At 41.0% G+C, this 23,496-nt stretch overlaps 1 protein-coding gene across 7 annotated transcripts in view; it reads left to right on the top strand.

Annotated features, from left to right (window-relative positions):
- The first annotated feature begins 1,342 nt into the window (after positions 1–1,342).
- The window catches only part of tfb1m (transcription factor B1, mitochondrial), a 100,406-nt gene continuing 78,252 nt past the window's right edge, over positions 1,343–23,496 (top strand). For 2 of the 7 annotated variants that reach the window (XM_061895539.1, XM_061895540.1), the window contains exons 1-4: positions 14,398–14,506; positions 20,893–21,041; positions 21,555–21,706; positions 21,915–22,023. In XM_061895539.1, coding sequence (XP_061751523.1) covers positions 14,457–14,506; positions 20,893–21,041; positions 21,555–21,706; positions 21,915–22,023 — 460 coding nt within the window. In that variant the 5' untranslated portion in view covers positions 14,398–14,456. Of the gene's footprint in view, positions 1,498–12,287; positions 12,333–14,371; positions 14,529–20,892; positions 21,042–21,554; positions 21,707–21,914; positions 22,024–23,496 lie in introns of those variants that run through there. The other 5 variants (XM_061895538.1, XM_061895536.1, XM_061895535.1 and 2 more) reach the window with 5 other exon arrangements.

The raw sequence follows: 23,496 nt of genomic DNA on the forward strand, positions 1-23,496 counted from the left end.
CTGTGCTTTACGATTGTCATATTGTCAATATCCCCAGTTGAGACCCACTAGCAAAAGTATAAAATAGTAGACTTTGCATGCAGTTGCTGCTTTAGATGGCAGTAGTGTATAGGCCACGACAGAGAGAATATGGCCAACCGTGTTTCAAAGTTGGTAGCAAATATGATGTCCTGTTGTCACGTGAGGGTCTTTTCACCAATCAGAGAGAGTATGGACATAGGATCTCCCAAATGATTGATTTAAAGCCCCACACGTGTAGGGCCCCATGTTTGCTACCAACTTTAAAACCCAGATGGCCATACTCTCGATGTACACGGCCCTGAGCACAATGCGTTGCCTAGCCAGGAAGTAGTCTTTCCTGTGAAACTGAATGTTTTAGTCTAGTCTTATGTTGGTTCTGAGTTCCGCTTAGTTGATTGTTTCCCAGCCAAGTGTTGGTGAATTGTCTGCAACCAGACATTACGCCACATGTAACAAAGGTATCGAAATATAATATACGGTATGGTATATGGTTTGATTTTATGTGAATCGATACCCGGAGGTAAAGGCGAAAGTCAGTCTGTGCCTATAAAAGTATAAAATCTGGTACCCATCTATAGTCTTATATAAAAGAAAATTACTGTTTTTCCATATAGAATAAAAACAGATGGATTGGAGGTACATTTCATTGGGAACGCAAATAAAATTGACGTGGGTGTTTAATTTTGCACTTGCACAGGCTCCACAGAAACCCAAATTAGGATGTAATAGCAATTGAAACATCAGTTTCCCATAATTTGATCCTTTAAATGGCATTTGCCATTAGTGATTCCAATATTGGCATTCAAATATATAACAACATACATAGGCAAAACATTCCTCCAGTATACTAGGGACGTGCGATCAGCGCAGGCAGGTGAGGCATAACCTGACTTGATGAACAATATTTAAAAAAAACAACAACAAACTGGTCGACTGGCAACATTAAATTGGCCCTAGTTTTTGAATGTGAGTGTGAATGTTGTCTATCTGTGTTGGCCCTGCAATTATACAATTGTTTTTTTAGCATTTACTTGAGTAAAAATCCATATATTTGCACACAAACCTACAGTAACATGAGCCTTCCTGATGTTGTGCAGCTTCTCGCTCTTGCGTGTCTGTGTGGGGCTGAAGAGGATGAGGGCGTGGCTTACTGGCTGGTCTGTTTGTCACAAGGTGGCCAAAGTAATACTTGTAGAAATTTCTCATTTGTATTCTGTAGAATCTACAGCATGTTTAATGTTTTTTAAATATAAGTTTGACATCTTAATTCGATCGTGAGCTAGCAGACAAGGAAGCCTGCAGTTGTTTAGTTTTTTTCAGATGCCAAAACAAAGTGTTAATGCTGCGCTAAATGAATGAATGAATGAATGAAAAAATGCATTAATTAAATTCATGAATGAATGAGGGCGTGTCACGGAACCGCATGGCTGCCGTTTAGTTACCCCGAGATGCAAGAACCAGAAGGGCTGAGAGCAGGTAAGATGACTTTGATTATCATCAAACAAAACAAACATGAGGCAGTCGTGCAGACAAAAGTTCCAAACATTGAATTATCATCGAGCACTGAGAAGTGCTCGATGATAAAACATAAGTAGACATATGTTGATTGGTAGCAGGTGTGGACCGGCTGCCAATCAACGGCAGGTGAGGAGAAAAACAGTGCTCTGCGGAACAAACTGGAAATTCAACAAAACAAGAGCACTGGCAGGAAGTAAATACAAAAACAAGGAAAACCAACAGAAATGGAGTGACAGATCGTCACAGGGTGGCTGCCAACATGGAGAATTATGTATCTACTTTTCTAAGCTGGACTTTCAGACAAGACAGAGGCGATCAAAGTGCGTTTTAATGAAGGATAGGTTAAGTAATTCATTTACAAATACAGTACAAGGTATTATAGTATTTCATTTGAGAAATTAAATTAGACCAAACATTTTTTACAACAATTTTTTTTATTGAATGCAAATTACTCCCTCTTTTTCTTGATATCTTTGTAATGAGCAAACTGTATTACCAGTAATTACAGCATATGAATTTATGTAAATAAAAAATAAAAATCCAAAGCGATCAATCCCTCACCTGCTCTGAAGGTCGCTGCATGTCACTGGTATATAACCACTAGTCTCTGTGCCTTGGGCAGGTTTGTTCACAGTAGTGTGATTGGGTGTCAGTTTGTACAGATTATTTAATCAAGAACACTGCCAGAGCTGCATGAGCATGGTTTTTAAAAAAGTGTGTCTTTGTCTTCAGGCTGACATTAGTATCTGTCTCTGGTTAGTGTTTTGGCCTCTTCATATATTTTAGCGCTATATCACTAATCTCTATGCCTGCTGTTTGATCATACGAAGCTTACAAAAGAGTTGTCGGACACCTAACGGGTAAAAACACCGGGTAAACATAAATATGTTGGAAACCAGAGCAAACAAAAGAGATCAAGTCACTGAGGAATTATATCAGACGGACATGACGACTTCCTTTCCTCCTTGCTCTGTGTTCTAAGAGCAGTATTGTTCTCGTGCAGTCATTATTCAACTGGGCGGGTGTTGCGTTGACGTCATGTTGTCGATGAGGTTAACAGTGAACGCTTAGTAAATCCTCAGTTATCATTTCATTCTCCAGTGTGTCAGCATATCAGGAGGTCACAGGACGCCCCTTCACCATCTCTAAAAGTAATCCAATACATGTGCCTTACGTATTGAATGTGTCACTTTAAGGTAACTTGGGTGTCATTTTAAGGCAAATCTATTCAAGTGGCGGCTCAGGAGATAAATCTGGCCCGAGAATTACATCATATCAGCCCCCAAGGTTAGTTCCAAACTTAGGAGACAATTAAAATTTTTGCAGCAAATTCCTAAAAACACTAAAGGGCTCCTGTTCTACAGAGGAACTTGGACCACTGTAAATACATTGGCAGATCCTTGTGTGCGCCGACATTTTGACCTTGCTAGCAAACATACAACACTGGCGTCCAAACTTGTGATTTACATAGTTGAGGCATTCCTCAAGGCGCCCCTTAAAGGGGAAGTGCACTTTTTTTCAGAATTTTGTCTGTCGCTCACAATCCTTATGTAAGACAAAAAAACATATGTTTGTTTTTTATGCATTCTAATACATAATATACGGCAATTCCGCCAATAAAGCGCAATAAAAAAAAAACTCAGATAACCTCTACAATTTTATATAATTGTAAGTAATGTAGTAGCAAGCACATTCATAATAATATTTGTATATTTTTGGTCATTTTAAGCATTCTGCGTCCTATTAATTTCATAGACGTTTTGCAACATTTGCTATTTCCTTCAAATACAACAGCAGCTACAAATCAATGCCGACATCATGAGAGCCAATAACGGGACAAATTATGATCCAGAACCTTGTATGTGTTTCCCCTGAATATAAGGATAATGAGATAAGCAGGTTCAGCAAGTGGCACTAAATTCTAAACAAGAAATACAAAATACGAACATAATAAAACAACCACTCACTGCACAATGTCTGTTCTCACTGCGATGCCGACTGATGGGATGTTCAAATATTGTTGTTCAGGTGAAGAAGCAATCCTAATCCTCACGCAAGTAAAATTAAAATAAAAAGGTGGGTGCAAACAGGCGTCTTTTTGTGTCTTTCTCATGGTCTGTGTTATTAAGTTAAAAGTCAGTGGTGACTAACTTTTTGCTTTATGGCAAAAACATTTTACTATACAAGTTAGAGGCATTATATATAACCTAGAATTAACTTTCACCAACTGAGCGGCAATGCAGCAGCTCACTGGTTCTTTATGTCACAAGTTGCATAAGCTAGTTATGTCTCTGTGATCATGGCGCCGCTAAAAGTAGTTCCTCTGCGTTAGCGCTTATAATAACAATAACGCTAATACTTGGTTAATATCCAGGGCACAACATGTCAATGGAGTATTTTGGGCTGTTTTTGGATGTTTTTCAGAGGGATTTATGTGTACAATACAGTATTTCCATTATCTGGATTGGATTACAACGCTTAATACAACAAAAACTTGTGTTCTTGTCTTACATAGGGATTGTGAATCATTGGCAAAATTTAATCAAAAGTGCAGTTCCCCTTTAAGTCCTCTCCTTTTTGGCAGTTACAATTTGTTCTTGTAATATGATTAATATAATTAAGGTGTTGCTATAACTTGTTTACATAAGATGCAGTCAGTAGTCTTTGTTAAACTTCTTCAGTTATACATGTAGTGTTCCTCAAGGTTCTATTTTGGGGCCTCTCTTTTTCATGATAATAATAATAATAATAATAAAAAAAAAATAATAATAATAATAATAATGAATTACATTTGTAACAAACTTTACATTTGTTAAAATCTCAAAGTACGAAAAAAATAAAAAATATCAAGTTAGAATATATAATAAAAAAAATCAAATAGAAATGAAAACATGAAAAACACTAGAAAAACACTAGATTTAAAAAAGCATGAAAGCACTAGATAAAACAGATAGGCAAGCAGTGTATTTAAAAACAAGAAGGCAGAGAAATTAGATAATAGCTGTGCCAAAAAGGTGGGGTTTTATTCCCTTCTTAAAACAGTCGACTGACTGTGGTGCTCTATGATGGTCGAGGTGAGCGTTCCAGAGTTCGGGTGCGGTTGAGCAGAAAGCCCGGTGGCCCATTGATTGTAAGTTTGTCCTGATGGGTTTGAGGAGGTTAGTGTTTGAGGAGTGGAGGCTTCGGGTAGGAGGTTGAGGGGAAACTAGATCCTTGAGGTAGGAGGGGGCATTGCCGTAGATGCATTGGTGTGTTAAAAGGTTAACCTTGATTTGGGTCCCGGATTCAATAGGGAGCCAGTGGAGTGATTTGAGGATGGGTGTGATATGATCACGCTTGTGCACTCTCGTCACGAACAGCGCATCATTTGGGCTGTTCAACTAGTGGCCCTCAAGTTTGTTTAAAAAACTTTTGAGGGACTCATATTTTGTCAGAAGGTCCTTAAAACCACTGAAGTGCTGTCATGAAGATGATCTTCGACTAACTTTGTTGCAGAAGGTCGTGAAAAACAGCGGAGTGCTTCTGTACAAAATAGACCAAAATCAAATGTCTATAGTGTAGAGCAGGGGTGTCAAACTCAAATACAGAGTGGGCCAAAATTTTAAACGGAACAAAGCCGCGGGCCAAGGTTGAACAAATTAACCTTTTAACAGGGACCCAAACAAGTTTTGCATTAAATATTGAACAAGCAAGGCTTATATAACTTTAGGCGACATGCAAAATCCAGTTTCAAATAATAATAATAATAATAATAATTTTAAAAAAATATCAATGGCATATCAAATAAAATTTAAAGAAAAATTGAATGACTTTTTTTCTATTTGCAATCTTCTGAGGTAAATATCAAATTTTTTCCACAGGCTAATAATACATTTGAAAATAAAAAAACAATAATGAATGAACCAAACATTCAAGCCTTGAAGTAGCAAGAGAAAATGCATGAATAAAACGTTAATTATTGGTCAGTTTGCTGGAAGTTTCCCGGAGGAGTTAGTGCTGCAAGTTCTGGGTATTTGTTCTGTTTTGTTACGGTGCGGATGTTCACCCGAAATGTGTTTGTCATTCTTGTTTGGTGTGGGTTCACAGTGTGGCGCATATTTTTAACAGTGCTAAAGTTGTTTATACGGCCACCCTCAGTGTGATCTGTATGGCTGTTGACCAAGTATGCATTGCATTCACTTGTGTGTGTGTGTGTGTGTGTGTGTGTGTGTGTGTGTGTGTGTGTGTGTGTGTGTGTCTGTGTGTGTGTAAAAGCCACAAATATTATGTGACACGCTTTTAGTGTGGAGGAAAAGTGGACGTGACGACAGGTTGTAGAGAACGCTAAAGGCAGTGCCTTAAATGCACGCCCCCAATATAGTTGTCCAGGTGGAAATCGGTAGAAATTCGGGAGAATGGTTGCCCCGGGAGATTTTCGGGAGGGGCACTGAACTTCGGGAGTCTACTTGGAGAATTAGGAGGGTTGGCAAGTATGAGTATTAGCGGTGAATGCGGTGTTACAGTGGCACCGACGCTGTTTAACACTGGCTGGCCAGCTTTAATGCTAAATTGATATTGCCTCAAGGGCCAAATTAAATTACACAGCGGGCCAGTTTTGGCCCGCGGGCTAGAGTTTGACACCCATGGTGTAGAGGATGCTGCTTCTTCGAGAATATACAAAATAAGACCAATAGTGAAGGGAGAAGTCCGGCCTCTCGGTTCTTACTTTCTGTAAATGTTGCCCCAAAACACTTTAGTGGAATAGTCGTGCTTTTGGGTAATCATAACCTTACATAACCTTACAAAGACAGCACATTTCCCCCTTCACGATGACGTCATCTTCCTACTTGTGGTATCAAAGAGGAAGGGTGATCCAAACTGAGGTCATTAAAAGTGTTTTTTGGATTGAAAGCCATGATTCCCACACCCAAAGTGAAGTCATGTTGTGGGAAGCAGTGAGGAAGAGGCGTGGTATTATTTCACTCTTAATGCACTATTTAATGCACACATGACCTGTCAGGCTTGGGTTGTTATGATTACCAGAAGAAATGCGATATTACCTAACTAATTAGATCATATTTGGTTAACACACATATGAGGATGTGGTTACGCAGTTGCCTTTGCTCTTATTTCTACAGTTTTCTTCAGGGGCTCATCAACTGTGTCTGTCGTCACAACACTGCTGCCGTTTTAGCAACCTACCTTACTTATATAACACACACTTTGTGCCAAAGCTGTGAGGGGCCTACAAACCACAGCAATAATGTTATCACTAAAAATGGTCATGGAAATAAAGTATGCTTTTTGTAGCCCCACTTCAGTCCCTCCTGGATTTTGCAGGCTTTTTTTTTTTGTGGTTATGGCTGCCTAAAATGCCTGAATTCACAGAAGCGTTTTAGAAAGTTGCGACCACAACAAATTCTGGCAACACACCACCCCCCTGCAGATATTATTTTCATTGTCATTTAATAGCATGTTCTTCATTTTGGGTTGAGCTGCATGAAGCATAATTAAAAAAAAAAAAAACATCTCATTAAAGCAAACTAACCTCCCCATGGTAATAAAAACTTGAAAATGATCTGTCCAGGGTACACTTATTAATGATGAAAAATTCAAATTGAATTTAAATTACTGTCACGATCCGCCTCCCGGATCTGACATAGTTGTTGTTCTTGAGTCCTTTTGTGTGTTTTGATTATTTTTGGACTCTTCCGATCCCTTTGTTTGAGCACTTCCTTGTTTGTTCAGTTACCGTGGTTCCTCATTTGTTCCACCTTCCATGCCTTTCACGCACACCTGTGGTAATTGTTTGTTTCTGAATTTAAACCTGCCTCCTCCCTTTGTTCGGTCTTGGTTCGTTGTTTGCTCGATGCAACAGTCATGTTTGTTATTCTGCTTTGTATTTTCCTTGCTAAGTCACGTCTTAGTTTCGCGTGCGCTCTGCACGTCGTTTCTCTTGGACTTTGAACTCGATGCTTGCTAACGATGAGCATTAGCTTCCCGTGCGTAGGCACGCTGTTTCTTTGCCTTTTTGTCAGTGTTCTTTTATCATTTTTATATTAAAACAAGCTCCTACCTGCAATCCTGCCTGTCTGGTCCCACTGCATCTTGGGGTGACACCTTCACGCATGAACAACAAACATGACATTATCACGATTAATTTTGAGTTAACTATGAACAAACCGCAATTAATCACAATTAAATGTTTTAATCGTTTGACAGCCCTAATTTAAACAAATTCATAGTTTTGTATTGCCATTCCTGAAGGACCTATTTTCTTGTGAGAGCTACTTTTATAATAATTTTCATAGCTTATCTCAACCAAGACATACTACATAAGCTTGTAATGTAAGAACATGAACATTATGTTGTTATACACAACTCCATATAAATATCCATCCATTTCCTACCGCTTGTCCCTTTTCGGGGTGGCGAGAGGTGCTGGAGCTTATCTTAGCTGCATTTGGGCGGAAGGCGGGGTACATCCTAGACAAGTCGCCACTCATCTCAGGGCCAACAGATAGACAGACAACATTCACGCTCATATTCACACACTAGGGCCAATTTAATGTTGCCAATCAACCTATCCGCAGGTGCATGTCTTTGGAGGTGGGAGGAAGCTGGATTACCCAGAGGGAAACCACACAGTCATGTGGAGAACATGCAAACTCCACACAGAAAGACCCTGAGGCCGGTGGATCGAATCCAGGACATTTGTATTATAAGATTATAATGTGCATCTTTTTTCTCAGTATACAGATCTTTCTTGTCAATATGAACAGAAAACATGAATGGTGTGATATGCTGCTCCACATTAAATCAGACAAACAAACATGTTTACATTTGTCAAACAATATTCTGTCATAAAAATATGATGTGTTCTGCCTCTTTAGGTTACAGCACACCTTACATCTGGGTACTCTACAAAATTTTTTGACGTGTAATATGATGCCTGTAATTTATCTGATCAGATAAAGCATCAATAGAGCTTTTATAATTCACTTTCCCAACTTCAGTACTAGAGAAGTTACAACAACTTTTTTTGAAAGATATTATGCTGCCGTTATATATTGTTCCACAAAAAGCTATTTATCTTTCTTATAATTTATTCCAACTCAATTATATTTTTAACACATGTACAGTTCATCTCATAGAAAGTGACCCCTGATTTATACAGTGTCAAAAGAAATCCGTACCACTACAACAATGTAGTACAGGTATTCTCAAACTATATGTACTACTATTGGTAGACAGGCTGTTGTGATTTTGGACTCTCCCGTTCCTTAGTTTGAGCACTTCCTGTTTATCTGGTCTCCATGGTTTCACATTGGTTCCACCTGCCCTTGTTTCGACGCACACCTGTTTTTCAATGATTGCTTTAGTATTTAGTCCTGCCTGCTACCTCAGTTCCTTCTGGTTGGTTTGTTTGCTACTTGCAACACGCACGTTGGTTCTTCTTTTTGTAATCACTATTGCTAAGTCTCGCCTTAGCTTCGCGTGCGCTCTGCACATCTATTTCTGTACTCTGCTCCCGTTGCTAATTATTAGCCTAGCTCTCCGTGCGTTCGGCACGCCTTTCTTTATATTTCGTACCAGTGTTATTTTATGTTTTGTATTAAATCAACTCTTACCTGCAACTCCTGCCTGTCTTGGTCCTCTTGCATCCCTGGGGTGACAACGCGCATCCACCATGCGTTGCCATCGTGTCAGAAACCAACCAGCACAACGCCGCCTCGCAGTGGACCACCAAAAGTCTTCCCTTCGCCAAGCCGCGAAGACTTTTTCCCCGGACAGCAGCGCGCAGACAACAGCCCAGTACTCTTCCCTGAGGTTTGGAAGTTTTGTTTTTTCTCCATATTCCAACCACTCTTCCGACTGGGCTGTAAGGCCAGGGCATACCTCTGGCCCACCGGTCCATCACGGTGACGTCATTTCGTCAACGCCCCCTGGTGACGTAATGCCTTCCACCATTGATGATATTTTCACCGAAGATTTTTTTATTGTGGACGATATATCTCAGCCATTTTCCAAAGACTTGGACAGTAATAATACTTTCACACAGTATCAGGACATTTATATTGATTCTAGTCACCCTCAGTATATTGTTAATTGTCAAGATCAGCCTCCCATTACTTTGGCCCCCCCTATGGTTCAACCCCCGCCCACATCTCAGCCTATTTCACGTCCTACCCCCACGTCACCTGATTTTGAAACTGACCTAGAAAAATATAGTCCTGCCTGGATGGACGAGTGGTACAGGAGAGTTTTGATTGAACTGGAGCTGGAGGAGAAATTTCTTGCTGCTCAGAACAATCCTCTCCTCACGCAGACTAATGGGGTGGAGTCTACCCTCCTCCTGACCTCCCACCACCCACCCTTAGGGTCAATCGCTGACCATAAGGAGGTTGTCTGGAATCCGCCTCTTGGGGGAGGGGCTGGTACTAGCAGCTGTGTTGCGGAGGTAGCACAGCTGCGACCCACTCAGCCAAAACGACCAGCTAGACTTCCTCCACCTGTGCGCAGTCCAAGTGCTAGTCCGACTCGTAGACTGAGTCCTAGTCCAAGTCCTAGCCCAAGTCCTTGTTAAAGTCATTCTCCTAGTCGTAGTCCAAGCCCCTGTTTAAGTCATACTCCTAGTTGTAGTTCAAGTCATAGTCTCAGTCCTAGCCCTCGTCGTAGTCCTAGTTCTAGTCCGACTCGTGGACTGAGTCGTAGGCCGAGTCCTACTCCTAAGCTGGTTCACAAACGAGTCCCTGACCCCGGTCTGGATCATACTCCAGTTTCTAATTTTTGGTTGGATACCACTCCAGTTTCTGACTCTGTGTTGGTTCACACACCAGCACCTGACCCCGGTCTGGATCTCACTCCAGCACCCGACCTCTGGCTGGATCACACACCAGCACCTGCTCCAAAGCTGGAGCCCACATCGGCTTCTGCTCCAAGGCTGGAGCTCACGCCAACACCAGCTCCTCGGCTGAAGCCAACACCAGCTCCTGCTCCTCTGCCGGCCTCAGCACCTGCTCCTCTGCCGGCATCCACATCAGCATCGGTGCCTGCTTCGGCTGCAGCCCCCGCACCTTCGTCTGCTGCTGCCAATCCTCCTCCTCGTCGGCCATGGGTGTGGCCGTACCCCGGGCGTCCGCCTCAGCAGGCGCGTCCACCTCCACTCCGGCCACGAGTGTGGCCGTACCACGGGCGTCCTCCTCGCGGGATGCATCCACCTCCACGTCGGCCACAGATGTGGCCTCTACGAGGTCGCCCGCCAAAACTTCTGCGGCAGCGGCGTTCCACCCGCCGCCGCTGCCGCCGCCACCTGATGTTTCCTCTGTGGATTCGGGGACACAGGACCTGCCGACCCTCCACCATGTCCTCCCTCCGCCCTCCCGTCACTTTTGGACTGTCTGGTTTGTGATTTTGGACTCTCCCGTTACTTAGTTTGAGCACTTCCTGTTTATCTGGTCTCCATGGTTTCACATTGGTTCCACCTGCCCTTGTTTCGACGCACACCTGTTTTTCATTGATTGCTTTAGTATTTAGTCCTGCCTGCTACCTCAGTTCCTTCTGGTTGGTTTGTTTGCTACTTGCAACACGCACTTTGGTTCTTCTTTTTGTAATCACTATTGCTAAGTCTCGCCTTAGCTTCGCGTGCGCACTGCACGTCTATTCCTGTACTCTGCTCTAGTTGCTAATTATTAGCCTAGCTCTCCGTGCGTTCGGCACGCCTTTCTTTATATTTTGTACCAGTGTTATTTTATGTTTTGTATTAAATCAACTCTTACCTGCAACTCCTGCCTGTCTTGGTCCTCTTGCATCCCTGGGGTGACAACGCGCATCCACCATGCGTTGCCATCGTGTCACAGGCTTCATCAAGTGGTCCATCCATCCATCCATTTCCTACCGCTCATCTGTTTCGGGGTTGCGGGGGGTGCTGGAGCCAATCTCAGCTGCATTCGGGCGGAAGGCGGCGTACACCCTGGAGAGGTCGCCACCTCATTGCAGGGCCAACACAGATAGACAGACAACATTCACACTCACATTCACACATAGGGCCAATTTAGTGTTGCCAATCAACCTATCCCCAGGTGCATGTCTTTGGAAGTGGGAGGAAGCCAGGGGACCCGGAGGGAACCCATGCAGTCACGGGGAGAACATGCAAACTCCACACAGAAAGATCCCGAGTCCGGGATTGAGCTCAGGACTACTCAGGACCTTTGTATTGTGAGGCACATGCACTAACCCCTGTTCCACAGTGCTGCCCTCATCTAGTGGTCCACCAAAAAACAACTTGATTAAAGTACAGTGTTTTATTTTCCTATATTCAAACACATTCTTACTGTTTCAACTGTATGTCATGTTACAGTGGCCAAATAAAAATAATATGCCTGTTAAATAAAACCTCTGACTTGTTTTTAATGAATACTTGGACCTCATATGCTACTGTATTTTAATGTTGATCATTAAGGTGGTACTTGGAGAGCAAGTTTTTTTCTTAAGTGGTATTTGGTAAAAAAGATTGAGAACCACTGATGTAGTACACAAATCTCCCTAATAACGTAAAACATAAGTCAATTTGACAAATAAAAATAACAACCTGGAATTTGGTTTTACATGACCATTTTGGTGATTGCTGACTTTGTTCGCATATAAGTGGACAACATATAGTACATCCCAACAACATGTCACAGTCCAAACTATTTCAGTGTCTTCAGTGACCATAATTTTCCAGTCGGTAACAGTTGGTTTCTCTTTTCTGTGTGTTTTACTTCTAGCACCCACGAGACATCCAGTAAACACAGCGTGAGACTGACCCCGAGGTAATTGTTGAACACACTGTAGGCTTTAAAGTTTATTTTGGTTTCTTTGTTTATTTATGTTAGATGGTTGTTTTTAAACAGCCCTGGAAATTACATACTCTTTGGTATTTGGGTTTTCTTCTGATCTTCCACATGTGGATTTCTCATCATCCCAGAAATGTTGAATACATGTTAAATGTTACCACACATTTGTCAGAATGTTCTGTATCTGTTAAGATAATAACATTGTTGTTTTTAAAATCCGCGCCCCAACTAAGCAGATGTATATTCTGAGTGCATTAACGTAATTTGAATTAATACATTTTCAGGACCAAATATGGTGTCAGATGTTTTAAAGATAATAATAAACTAATTGAAATTATTTGCTGTACTGCGAGTTTTATCATTCTCCTTCTATACCACATCAATGCACTTCCAACAGGTGAAAAAGAAAATTCCCCTCTATCCTACTTCAAAACCTCACTAAAAGAACACCTCCAGGCAACTACAACCCTAGACTAACATCCTCACCCCACCACATCCCACCTCCCCGGATTGTAAATAATGAAATGTAAATAATCACATGTATACACTTGTTCTAATGCTTTCTGAGCTCACTATGTTCACTGCTTGCTGTACATATCCTACCAAGTCAGACCTACACTGTTACAATGTCCATTTAGTAGTTTATTTATTTCTTCTCCTGAAGGAATAAAAAAAGTACTATCTATCCATTTATCTATCCATCTATCTATCTATCTATCTATGTATCTATCCATCCATCCATCCGTCCGTCCGTCCGTCCGTCCGTCCATCCATCCATCCAGCCATCTATCTATCTATCTATCTATCTATCTATCTATCTATCTATCTATCTATCTATCTATCTATCTATCTATCTATCTATCTATCTATCTATCATCTATCTATCCATCTATCTATCTATCTAGCTATCTATCTACCTATCTAACTATCTATCTATCCATCCATCCATCCATCCATCATCCATCTATTTCTCAGATGATATCATTGTTGATGACTGAAGTGCTGATATCAACCAAACCAAACCCCCCACCCCCGCCCCAACCCCCTCCACATTCCACCCCCCAGATTGTAAATAATGTAAATAATTCAATGTATATACTCTGATGATTAACTTGTGTGATGACTGTATTATGCTGAATGTATATATTTGGACCATGAATTGATTAACGTGGACCCCGACTTAAACAAGTTGAAAATCTAATTCCGGTGCTACCATTTAGTGATCAATTGTACGGAATATGTACTGTACTGTGCAATTTAATAAAAGTCTCTATCAATCAATAAATCCAGTGGTTCTCAAATGGGGGTACGCGTACCCCTGGGGGTACTTGAAGGTATGCCAAGGGGTACGTGAGATTTTTTTTAAATATTCAAAAAATTGCAACAATCCAAAAATCCTTTATAAATATATTTATTGAATAATACTTCAACAAAATATGAATGTAGTTCATAAACTGTGAAAAAAATGCAACAATGCAATATTCAGTGTTGACAGCTAGATTTTTCGTGGACATGTTCCCTAAATATTGATGTTAAAGATTTATTTTTTTTGTGAAGAAATGTTTAGAATTAAGTTCATGAATCCAGATGGATCTCTATTACAATCCCCAAAGAGGGCACTTTAAGTTGATGATTACTTCTATGTGTAGAAATCTTTATTTATAATTCAATCACTTGTTTATTTTTCAACAAGTTTTTAGTTATTTTTATATCTTTTTTTCCAAATAGTTCAAGAAAGACCACTACAAATGAGCAATATTTTGCACTGTTATACAATGTAATAAATCAGAAACTGATGACATAAGGCTGTATTTTACTTCTTTTTTTCAACCAAAAATGCTTTGCTCTGATTAGGGGGTACTTGAATTAAAAAAATGTTCACAGGGGGTACATCACTGAAAAAAGGTTGAGAACCACTGAATTAATCAATGAACACACCTTCATCCCTGAAATATTGCCCCCTCCTGGCCTCGAGCCCTCAATACATCAACAACAAACGACTGTTGAAGGGCAAACCTCAAGCCAGCCCGCGCCCATTGATTGGTAGAATTTACAATTGTCGCAATCTGATTGGACAGTCTCACGTCAACGTCATGACGAATGAGGAAGTGTGAGGAAGGATATCGCTGCAACACCGGTGAGGAAGAAGCGTGGGTAATATGAGCATTTATTGTGCGCACGATAGCTTTTTTTTTCCAGCAGTCTAGCATCTTTCAGAATATCGACGGCTTGTTGAATAAGTCTAAAATGTGCCGCCGCTGTTGGTCGCTCCGGCTAAACGAGAGAACATAAAACCTGAGCCTCATATTGCAAATGGCAGTGTCACAGCTAATGCTATTCACTGTACGACGCCGTCTTTTTAAAGTTTTAGTGTTTATACGCACGGCTGGTGGCTGTTTGGCTAACTCTTTAAATGACCTTTCACTAATTTGTATCATACTGTACCTTTTTACTGAATAAATTGACCAGATGGTCGGTACAATGGTAGCAATTCCTCGTATCCAAGTTTAAAGTTAAACTATTCTCTGATCCTGAGAGTATGTTGTTTGTTATCACGCCACAAGAGGGCGCCAAAGGCCCCTATTCTTAGTGAGTGTTTCACCAAACCAAGATAATCAACATATTCCGAGAGATGAAAATCAATACATTGTAGTCGATGACGGTGTTCCAGAAATGACATGTAATACGGCTTTTGATCAGTGGTGTGCTGCCTTCTCTGCTGGCTTAACATAACCAGAAATCATGATCATGATTAAAGATAAAAGTACCGTATTTCCTTGAATTGCCGCCAGGGCGCTAAGGAATTTAAAACCTATTTTCACTCCTGCGCTTACCAAAGGCATGCGGTAAAAGTAAGCATGCGCTAATTATTTTAAAAAATTTTCTCACTCCGGCACTTACCAAAGGTATGCAGTAAAAATGTGAGTGTGATGTAAGCTTGGACCCTAAATCCTACTGAATAGCTCTTGTTCTTCTTCCCTTTATGCGATTTCAAATTACCGGGATTGAAATCAGCCTCCTCCATTTTAAAAATGATGACAGGGGAAGTGTCATTCGTGACGTCACAAGTTTGACCAGGCGGTAATGCTAAGCATGCACTAATTATTTTGGGAAGCGAGTTTGACCCGGCAGTAATTCAAGGCAGGCGCATACTATATGCCCTGCGGCAATTCAAGGAAATACGGTATTCATATTCTCTTTGTGTTACACGATGCTCCTTCCAGCGCTGTTGTTTTTAGGTTATAGAGTTTTTATCCAATCAGAATTCAGATTGCTTTTGTTGCCATGCTGTACGAAATCTGCCAGGGGCCTTCAGAATTAGCAATGCGGGCGATTTGACAGACAGTTGTAATAGCCAATCAGATCACGAGTTGTTGTCAGTAAGGCTTTTTCGCTGGCCTAAGGCAGATACATAGTGTGATGTTATGAGCTAGGTAACATAAGAACTCCATTACCCAGCATGTCACAGCAGTGGAGCACATGGCAGTGGCCCCAATTTGCCATGCCGGCAGCGGTATGTTTTTGATGAGCACGCTGTGGAGTAAACTTTAAGAACCCAGCCAACACGCGTCGCCTGTATCTTTTATGATTAGAAAAGACAACACATATATTTGCAAGGCCATTTTCAAGAAGGATATTTAAAGAGAAAGTACATCGGACGGCGTGGCGCAGTGCGAGAGTGGCCGTGCGCAACCCGAGGGTCGCTGGTTCAATCCCCACCTAGTATCAACCTCGTCATGTCCGTTGTGTCCTTGAGCAAGACACTTCACCCTTGCTCCTGATGGGTGCTGGTTAGCGCCTTGCATGGCAGCTCCCTCCATCAGTGTGTGTGTGAATGGGTAAATGTGGAAGTAATGTCAAAGCGCTTTGAGTACCTTGAAGGTAGAAAGGCGCTACACAAGTACAACCCATTTATCTTCTGAGACAATGTTAGCCAACCCCGAAATCTCGAATGGGTTCTACAAATTGTAAGTTCAGATAATTTATTTATTTATTTTTTCACGTTTAATTTTTTGCAATTTGGATTTTGACAGTACCACATAAGATATGTTTTAATTACTGTTGCGGGTCTATTGATTTTTAAATGCGCCAGAAAATAACCCGTTTTGTACACTGTTAGTTGTGATTCAATGCCCAGTAGTGCATAAATTAGTTCTTGTATAGTATTTATCCAGCAATGGTCATGTGGTGACATAAATTATGGTATTTTGAGAGGTAATCATTGGACACAGGACATCACTGAAAGCGTAGGTGGGAAACACATGGCCCGCCACTGCATTTGATGATATACTATATACCACCTAGGTCTTCAGTGATGTTCGACTTCAATAAATACCTTTCAAAATACCATAGTTTATGTCCCCACATGACTACGGCTAGAGAAATACTTTACAGCAGGGGTCACCAACGCGGTGCCCGAGGGCACCAGGTAGCCGATAAGGACCAGATGAGTAGCCCGCTGGCCTGTTCTAAAAATAGCTCAAGTAGCAGCACTTACTAGTGAGCTTACTCTATTTTTTTAAATTGTATTTATTTACTAGCAAGCTGGTCTCGCTTTGTTCGACATTTTTAATTCCAAGAGAGACAACTCCAATAGAATTTGAAAATACAAGAAAATATTTTAAAGACTTGGTCTTCACGTGTTTAAATACATTATTTTATTTTTCGACTTTGCTTCTTATAACTTTCAGAAAGACAATTTTAGAGAAAAAATACAACCTTAAAAATGATTTTAGGATTTTAAACATGTACCTTTTTACCTTTTAAATTCCTTCCTCTTCTTTCCTGACAATTTAAATCAATGTTCAAGTAATATTTTTTGTTTTTATTGTAAAGAATAATAAATACATTTTGATTTAATTCTTCATTTTAGCTTCTGTTTTTTTCAACGAAGAATATTTGTTAGATATTTCTTCAAACTTATGATTAAAATTCAAAAAAATTATTCTGGCAAATATAGAAAATCTGTAAATCAAATTTAAATCTTATTTCAAAGTCTTTTGAATTTCTTTTAAAATTTTTGTTCTGGAAAATCTAGAAGAAATAATGATTTGTCATTGTTAGAAATATAGCGTGGTCTAATTTGTAATATATTCTAACCAAGTGCAGATTGGATTTCAACCTATTTAAAAGATTTCTTCAAAATTCTAAAATTAATCTTAATCAGGAAATATTACTAATGATGTTCAAAAAAATAGTTTTCCAGTTTTATCAAAAAGATTCGAATTAGCTAGTTTTTTTTTCGGTTTAATTTTGAATTTTAAAGAGTCGAAATTGAAGATAAACTATGTTTCAAAATGTAATTTTCTTTTTTTTTTGTGTCTTCTCTTTTAAACTGTTCAATTAAGTGTTTTTTTTTTTTCATCATTTATTCTCTACAAAAAAACGTCTGTAAAAGGAAAAAAAATGTACGACGGAATGACAGACAGAAATACCCTTTTTTTTTATATATTTATATATATATATATATATATATAAATTTATTTATTAAAGGTAAATTGAGCAAATTGGCTATTTCTGGCAATTTATCTAAGTGTGTATCAAATTGGTAGCCCTTCGTATTAATCAGTACCCAAGAAGTAGCTCTTGGTTTTAAAAAGGTTGGTGACCCCTGCTTTACAGAAACCGACCTGCACACTATTGGGCATTGAATTGCCTCAACAGCGTACAATACTGGCTTTTAGAAAAATTATAAACCCTCATCAGCAATTAATGTATCTTATGTAGGGCTGGGCGATATGGACGTAAAAGTATATCTCGATATATTTTTACTTAAACTCGATATTCAATATATATCTCGACATATTACAGGGACGGTGTGGCGCAGTGGTAGAGTGGCCGTGCGCAACCCGAGGGACCCTGGTTCAATCCCCACCTTGTACCAACCTCGTCGCGTCCGTTGTGTCCAGAGCAAGACACTTCACCCTTGCTCCTGATGGGTGCTGGTTAGCACCTTGCATGGCAGCTCCCTCCATCAGTGTGTGAATGTTTGGGTGAATGGGTAAATGTGGAAGTAGTGTCAAAGTGCTTTGAGTACCTCGAAGGTAGAAAAGCACTATACAAGTACAACCCATTATCATTTATCATTTTATATTTTGAGCGAGATTCACTGAAATTGAAGTGAATGACAACTGCCCTGTAAACAGTCAGTAATACTTTTATTAACCCAGTCAGTCAACATGGATATTAACATCACAAAAAATAAACTGTTTAAGTAGCACAGAATTACATAGCATAAATAAAATATAAAAATAAAGAATGTATAAATCAAAAACAAACACATTCTTTCTACATAAAATAGATAACATAGCTGTGCAAATAATACAAAATGTATCAAACTCACATAAAAAATTAATTTGCAGGCAGGCACTTTTTATTTCCCAGTCGACAATGTAATGGAATGTCACACACGTACGGTTATGTGGTCCTACTGGACCACATGTCTGTGGTCAGCGCCAAGTAAGTGACTTGACTTACAGTATTTGTGCGACTATGGTCTTGTTGTTTGTTTCAAAATGATTCAACTATTCAATGTCAAAATGTAAAGAGTAGAAATAATGAACAAAATCTCAGCTACTGTCTTGTTATAAAACCCCTATGAAAATCCAATGTAGCATTTAGACAGGCTGTACTGCAGCAAGAGTCATCACATGTCCACAATCATGTGTGTTCTTAAATGTGTATTCCACGTCTTTCATGTCGAGAGCAGCTTTGATTTGGTCTTACATGGTAAACAACTCTAATGTTGGCTATGGTTTCATCCAGACGCATGCATTTGATCTAATGTGGCCAAGTAGACGGTTTTTGGGTTTCCTGGACTAAAAGAAAAATCTAAGGAAGAGAATCCCTCTGCCATCTTCCATTAGTTTTTTTAATATATAAATCGCGCGCTTAAAAATTCCCTCTTCTCTTCTACAACTCTTTCGTCGTCATTTGGGACGTCTGTTGTGATTTCTCTTCCTGGTTCCACGACTCGCTGTATGTTGCCTCTGATTGGCCTAAACTCAACCAATCGTGACTCATCATAATAAACACCCAACCAATCATGGACGTTCTTATACGTTCAAGCACTTCTTGAAAGTGCGGAAGGGGAGGGGTTTAGCAGCCGGTGGGGGGCAGCGGGGTAGAACAAAGAGCACAACAATTAAGCAGTGTTAGGTAATTTTAACGTGAAATGAATTATATCGATACTATGGTATTTTCATATCTCGTTTACAAATATATTGATATATCGTACAAACTCAATATATCACCCAGCCCTATTCTTACATGGTACTGTCAAAATTAAAATCATTTGTAAAAAAAAAACATAACAAACATGAAAAGATAAAGAAATATAATACTTGAACAATTTGTAGCACCCATCCGACAGCGTAAAAGCCAGTGGTACCGCTCGTAGTTATTCCAGCGGAAGTAGCGGGCAAACCATAGCTACCGAAGTGGGCCAACCCCGTCTCAGTAAATCTCGTTTCTCTTTAAACATGCTTCTTGAAAATAGCCTTGCAAATATATATCTTCAACCTTTGAATGTTTTGCTCTTCTTCTTCTTTGTGGGTTAAAAAAAGTGAGTACCGGTGATGTATCTGCTCGCCGGGTATGGCTCTGGTGACACTTCGTGCATTCGCAAATCAACACTTGTGATTGGATACTCACTTGGGAATGACAAGTGAGCATCCAATCACAGTCACATTCAACGTTAGGCTACCTTGATGGGCTACTGTCAACAACTTGGGATCTGATTGGCTTTCGCAACTGTCTATCATCTGACTGTCCTCTGTTTTTTTATGCTGCTAATGTAGACTTAGGTCTGGGGGGCTGGCAACAAGCTAGCTTTAATGTAAAAACAAGGACATGAAGAGAATATAATGAATACTTTTATATATTTTTGAAAGTAGATTAAACATAATGAACATGATTCATGTTAGGGATACCACTGCATTGGGCATTACATAATTAAGAGCAAGATTAAAAGAGCTTTGGCCATTGTGGGTTAAAAAAGTAGCTATATCTGCTGATCTGCATAGCACCGCTGCGGCTTAAACCAGTGAGTCAAAGGACGAGTAAATGTCACGTTCAACGAGAGGCCAGCTAGAAGGCCTTACCTTACAACAACTCATGATCTGATTAGCTATATCAATCACCTATCAATTGTATATGCTCGTTCACTTACAGTACACAGATGCCCGCATTGTTGGCCGATTTCATACAGCATGGTAACATAAGCTAGCTGAATTCTGGTGGATAAAAACTGTAACCTAAAAACAGCACTGATATGTAGGGAAAGTATATTAAAAATTACTTTTATCTTTAATTATGATCATGATTTCTGGTTATGTTAGGCAAGCAGAGAAAGCCTTGCTGGCCCTGACGGCCCACCGCTGACTAAACCATTTTGAGATAAATGTATAACCCATCACAATGAAAAACTTGCTTGAACATAGCAATTCTAAACACTCCATGTCTCTCAGTGGTCTTTACAGGATGTCTTTACAGTAGCTTTTAAGTGTTTTTGTGTGTGTGTGTTTTCTTTTTACAGTGTTTATTTAATTGGAATGGCTGCCTCTGGAAAGCTTGCATCTTTCCGCCTACCTCCCTTGCCCACTGTCAGTGAGTTGATAAAGCTGTACAAGCTGCGAGCTGAGAAACAGCTTTCTCAGAACTTCCTGTTGGACTTAAAGCTCACAGGTTGGTCTGTCTGCTACGGGTGCGCGCACCCGCACGCACACACTGACACACACACATGCACACACACTCTCGTCTAGCTCTATCTGCATTGCACCAATACCTGCTCCCTCCTATTCCTCATTATTTTGTGTACACCAGTGCACTTCACTGCTCAGCTCCACATAGCCTTGTTTCCAGGCATTAAAAGAGACAGGCTTTCCTGTTTGGGTCATGTTGAGGAGGTCCTCTGCTAAAACGAATAAAGCAAGTCATCAGCCCATATGGAGCTTAATGTAATTATCAGTGATGCACTGCTGGCCTGATCTGCTCTTTTGTTACTGGGCAAGGTGACCGTTGGATAAATGCATCTCATATCCATAGCACACAATTCATATACATTTGGATACACAAGACTGATTAAGTTGTTTGATTGGAGCATGCTGTGTAATGTACATGATTTATGAATTTGACTTGCTAAGTGTGCAGAGGGCTATACAAAAGCATTCAGTAGATCACCCAGCTCCATCTTTTCAGACAAATTAGTGCGCCAGGCCGGCAATTTGAAAAATGCTTACGTGTGTGAAGTTGGTCCGGGTCCCGGTGGCTTGACGCGCTCCATTCTGAACGCTGGGGCTTCAGACCTGCTTGTGGTGGAGAAGGATTCACGTTTCATCCCCGGATTAACGGTAAATGACGCTCTCCACTTGAATTGTGTAAATGTCATTGCACCAGCTTTTCAGTGTTGATGGTGGATAAATGCCTTTGTCTGTCCATTTAAGCCATATCGATTCATCCACTGCCTCATCATTAACCACCTGGAGAGTGACTAAGGAGAATGACTGGTTTCAGCGAATATATATATATATTTACGGTAATACAATGTTGTTTCTACAGTTGTTGTCTGAGGCAGCACCGGGCAAGATGAGGATTGTCCATGGTGACATTCTTACTTACAAAATGGACAGAAGATTCCCAACAAGTATCTGTAAGCCTTGGGAGGAAGGTGAGGAGATTACACTAAACAAGGGTATAAATTCCATTAAGCTAAAAATAGACTTGGGCCAATATTCGATCTAAGCCTGGGCCCTTGGAGAGGTGGTCAGGACTAAAGGACAAAGGAAAAAACAACTCATAACCATAGCACACATCCCTCTTACATGTGGAAAACATCAAAGATAACAAAGGATATTAAAGACATTAAAAGAGCAGAGCTGATGTAACCAGCCACTTCTACAAACCCCGCTTCCATATGAGTTGAGAAATTGTGTTAGATGTTAGGGGACGGCGTGGCGCAGTGGAATAGTGGCCGTGCGCAACCCGAGGGTCCCTGGTTCAACCCCCATCTAGTACCAACCTCGTCACGTCTGTTGTGTCCTTGAGCAAGACACTTCACCCTTGCTCCTGATGGGTGCTGGTTAGCGCCTTGCATGGCAGCTCCCTCCATCAGTGTGTGAATGTGTGTGTGAATGGGTAAATGTGAAAGTAGTGGCTACTACCTTGAAGGTAGAAAAGCGCTATACAAGTACAACCCATTGATCATTTATTTCCATCCATCCATCCATCCATCATCTTCCGCTTATCGGAGGTCGGGTCGCGGGGGCAGCTCAGACTTCCCTCTCTCCAGCCACTTCGTCTAGCTCTTCCCGGGGGATCCCGAGGCGTTCCCAGTCCAACCGGGAGACATAGTCTTCCCAACGTGTCCTGGGGCTTCCCCGTAGCCTCCTACCGGTTGGACGTGCCGTTAACACCTCCCTAGGGAGGCGTTCGGGTGGAATCCTGACCAGATGCCCGAGCCACCTCATCTGGCTCTTCTCAATGTGGAGGAGCAGCGGCTTTACTTTGAGCTCCCTCCTGGATGGCAGAGCTTCTCACCCTATCTCTAAGGGAGAGACCCGCGACCCGGCGGAGGAAACTCATTTCGGCCGCTTGTACCCGTGATCTTATCCTTTCAGTCATGACCCAAAGCTCATGACCATAGGTGAGGATGGGAACGTAGATCGACCGGTAAATTGAGAACTTAGCCTTCCGGCTCAGCTCCTTCTTCACCACAACGGATCGATACAACTTCCACATTACTGAAGACGCCGCACCGATCCGCCTGTCGATCTCACGATCCACTCTTCCCCCACTCGTGAACAAGACTCCTAGGTACTTGGACTCCTCCACTTGGGGCAGGGTCTCCTCCCCAACCCGGAGATGGCACTCCACCCTTTTCCGGGCGAGAACCATGGACTCGGACTTGGAGGTGCTGATTCTCATTCCGGTCGCTTCACACTCGGCTGCGAACCGATCCAGTGAGATTTGAAGATCCCGGCCAGATGAAGCCATCAGGACCACATCATCTGCAAAAAGCAGAGACCTAGTCCAGCGGCCACCGAACCGGAACCCTTCAACGCCTTGACTGTGCCTAGAAATTCTGTCCATAAAAGTTATGAACAGAATCGTGACAAAGGACAGCCTTGGCGGAGTCCAACCC

The sequence above is a fragment of the Nerophis ophidion genome, linkage group LG03 (genome assembly GCF_033978795.1).
Source record: "Nerophis ophidion isolate RoL-2023_Sa linkage group LG03, RoL_Noph_v1.0, whole genome shotgun sequence".
NCBI lineage: Eukaryota > Metazoa > Chordata > Actinopteri > Syngnathiformes > Syngnathidae > Nerophis > Nerophis ophidion.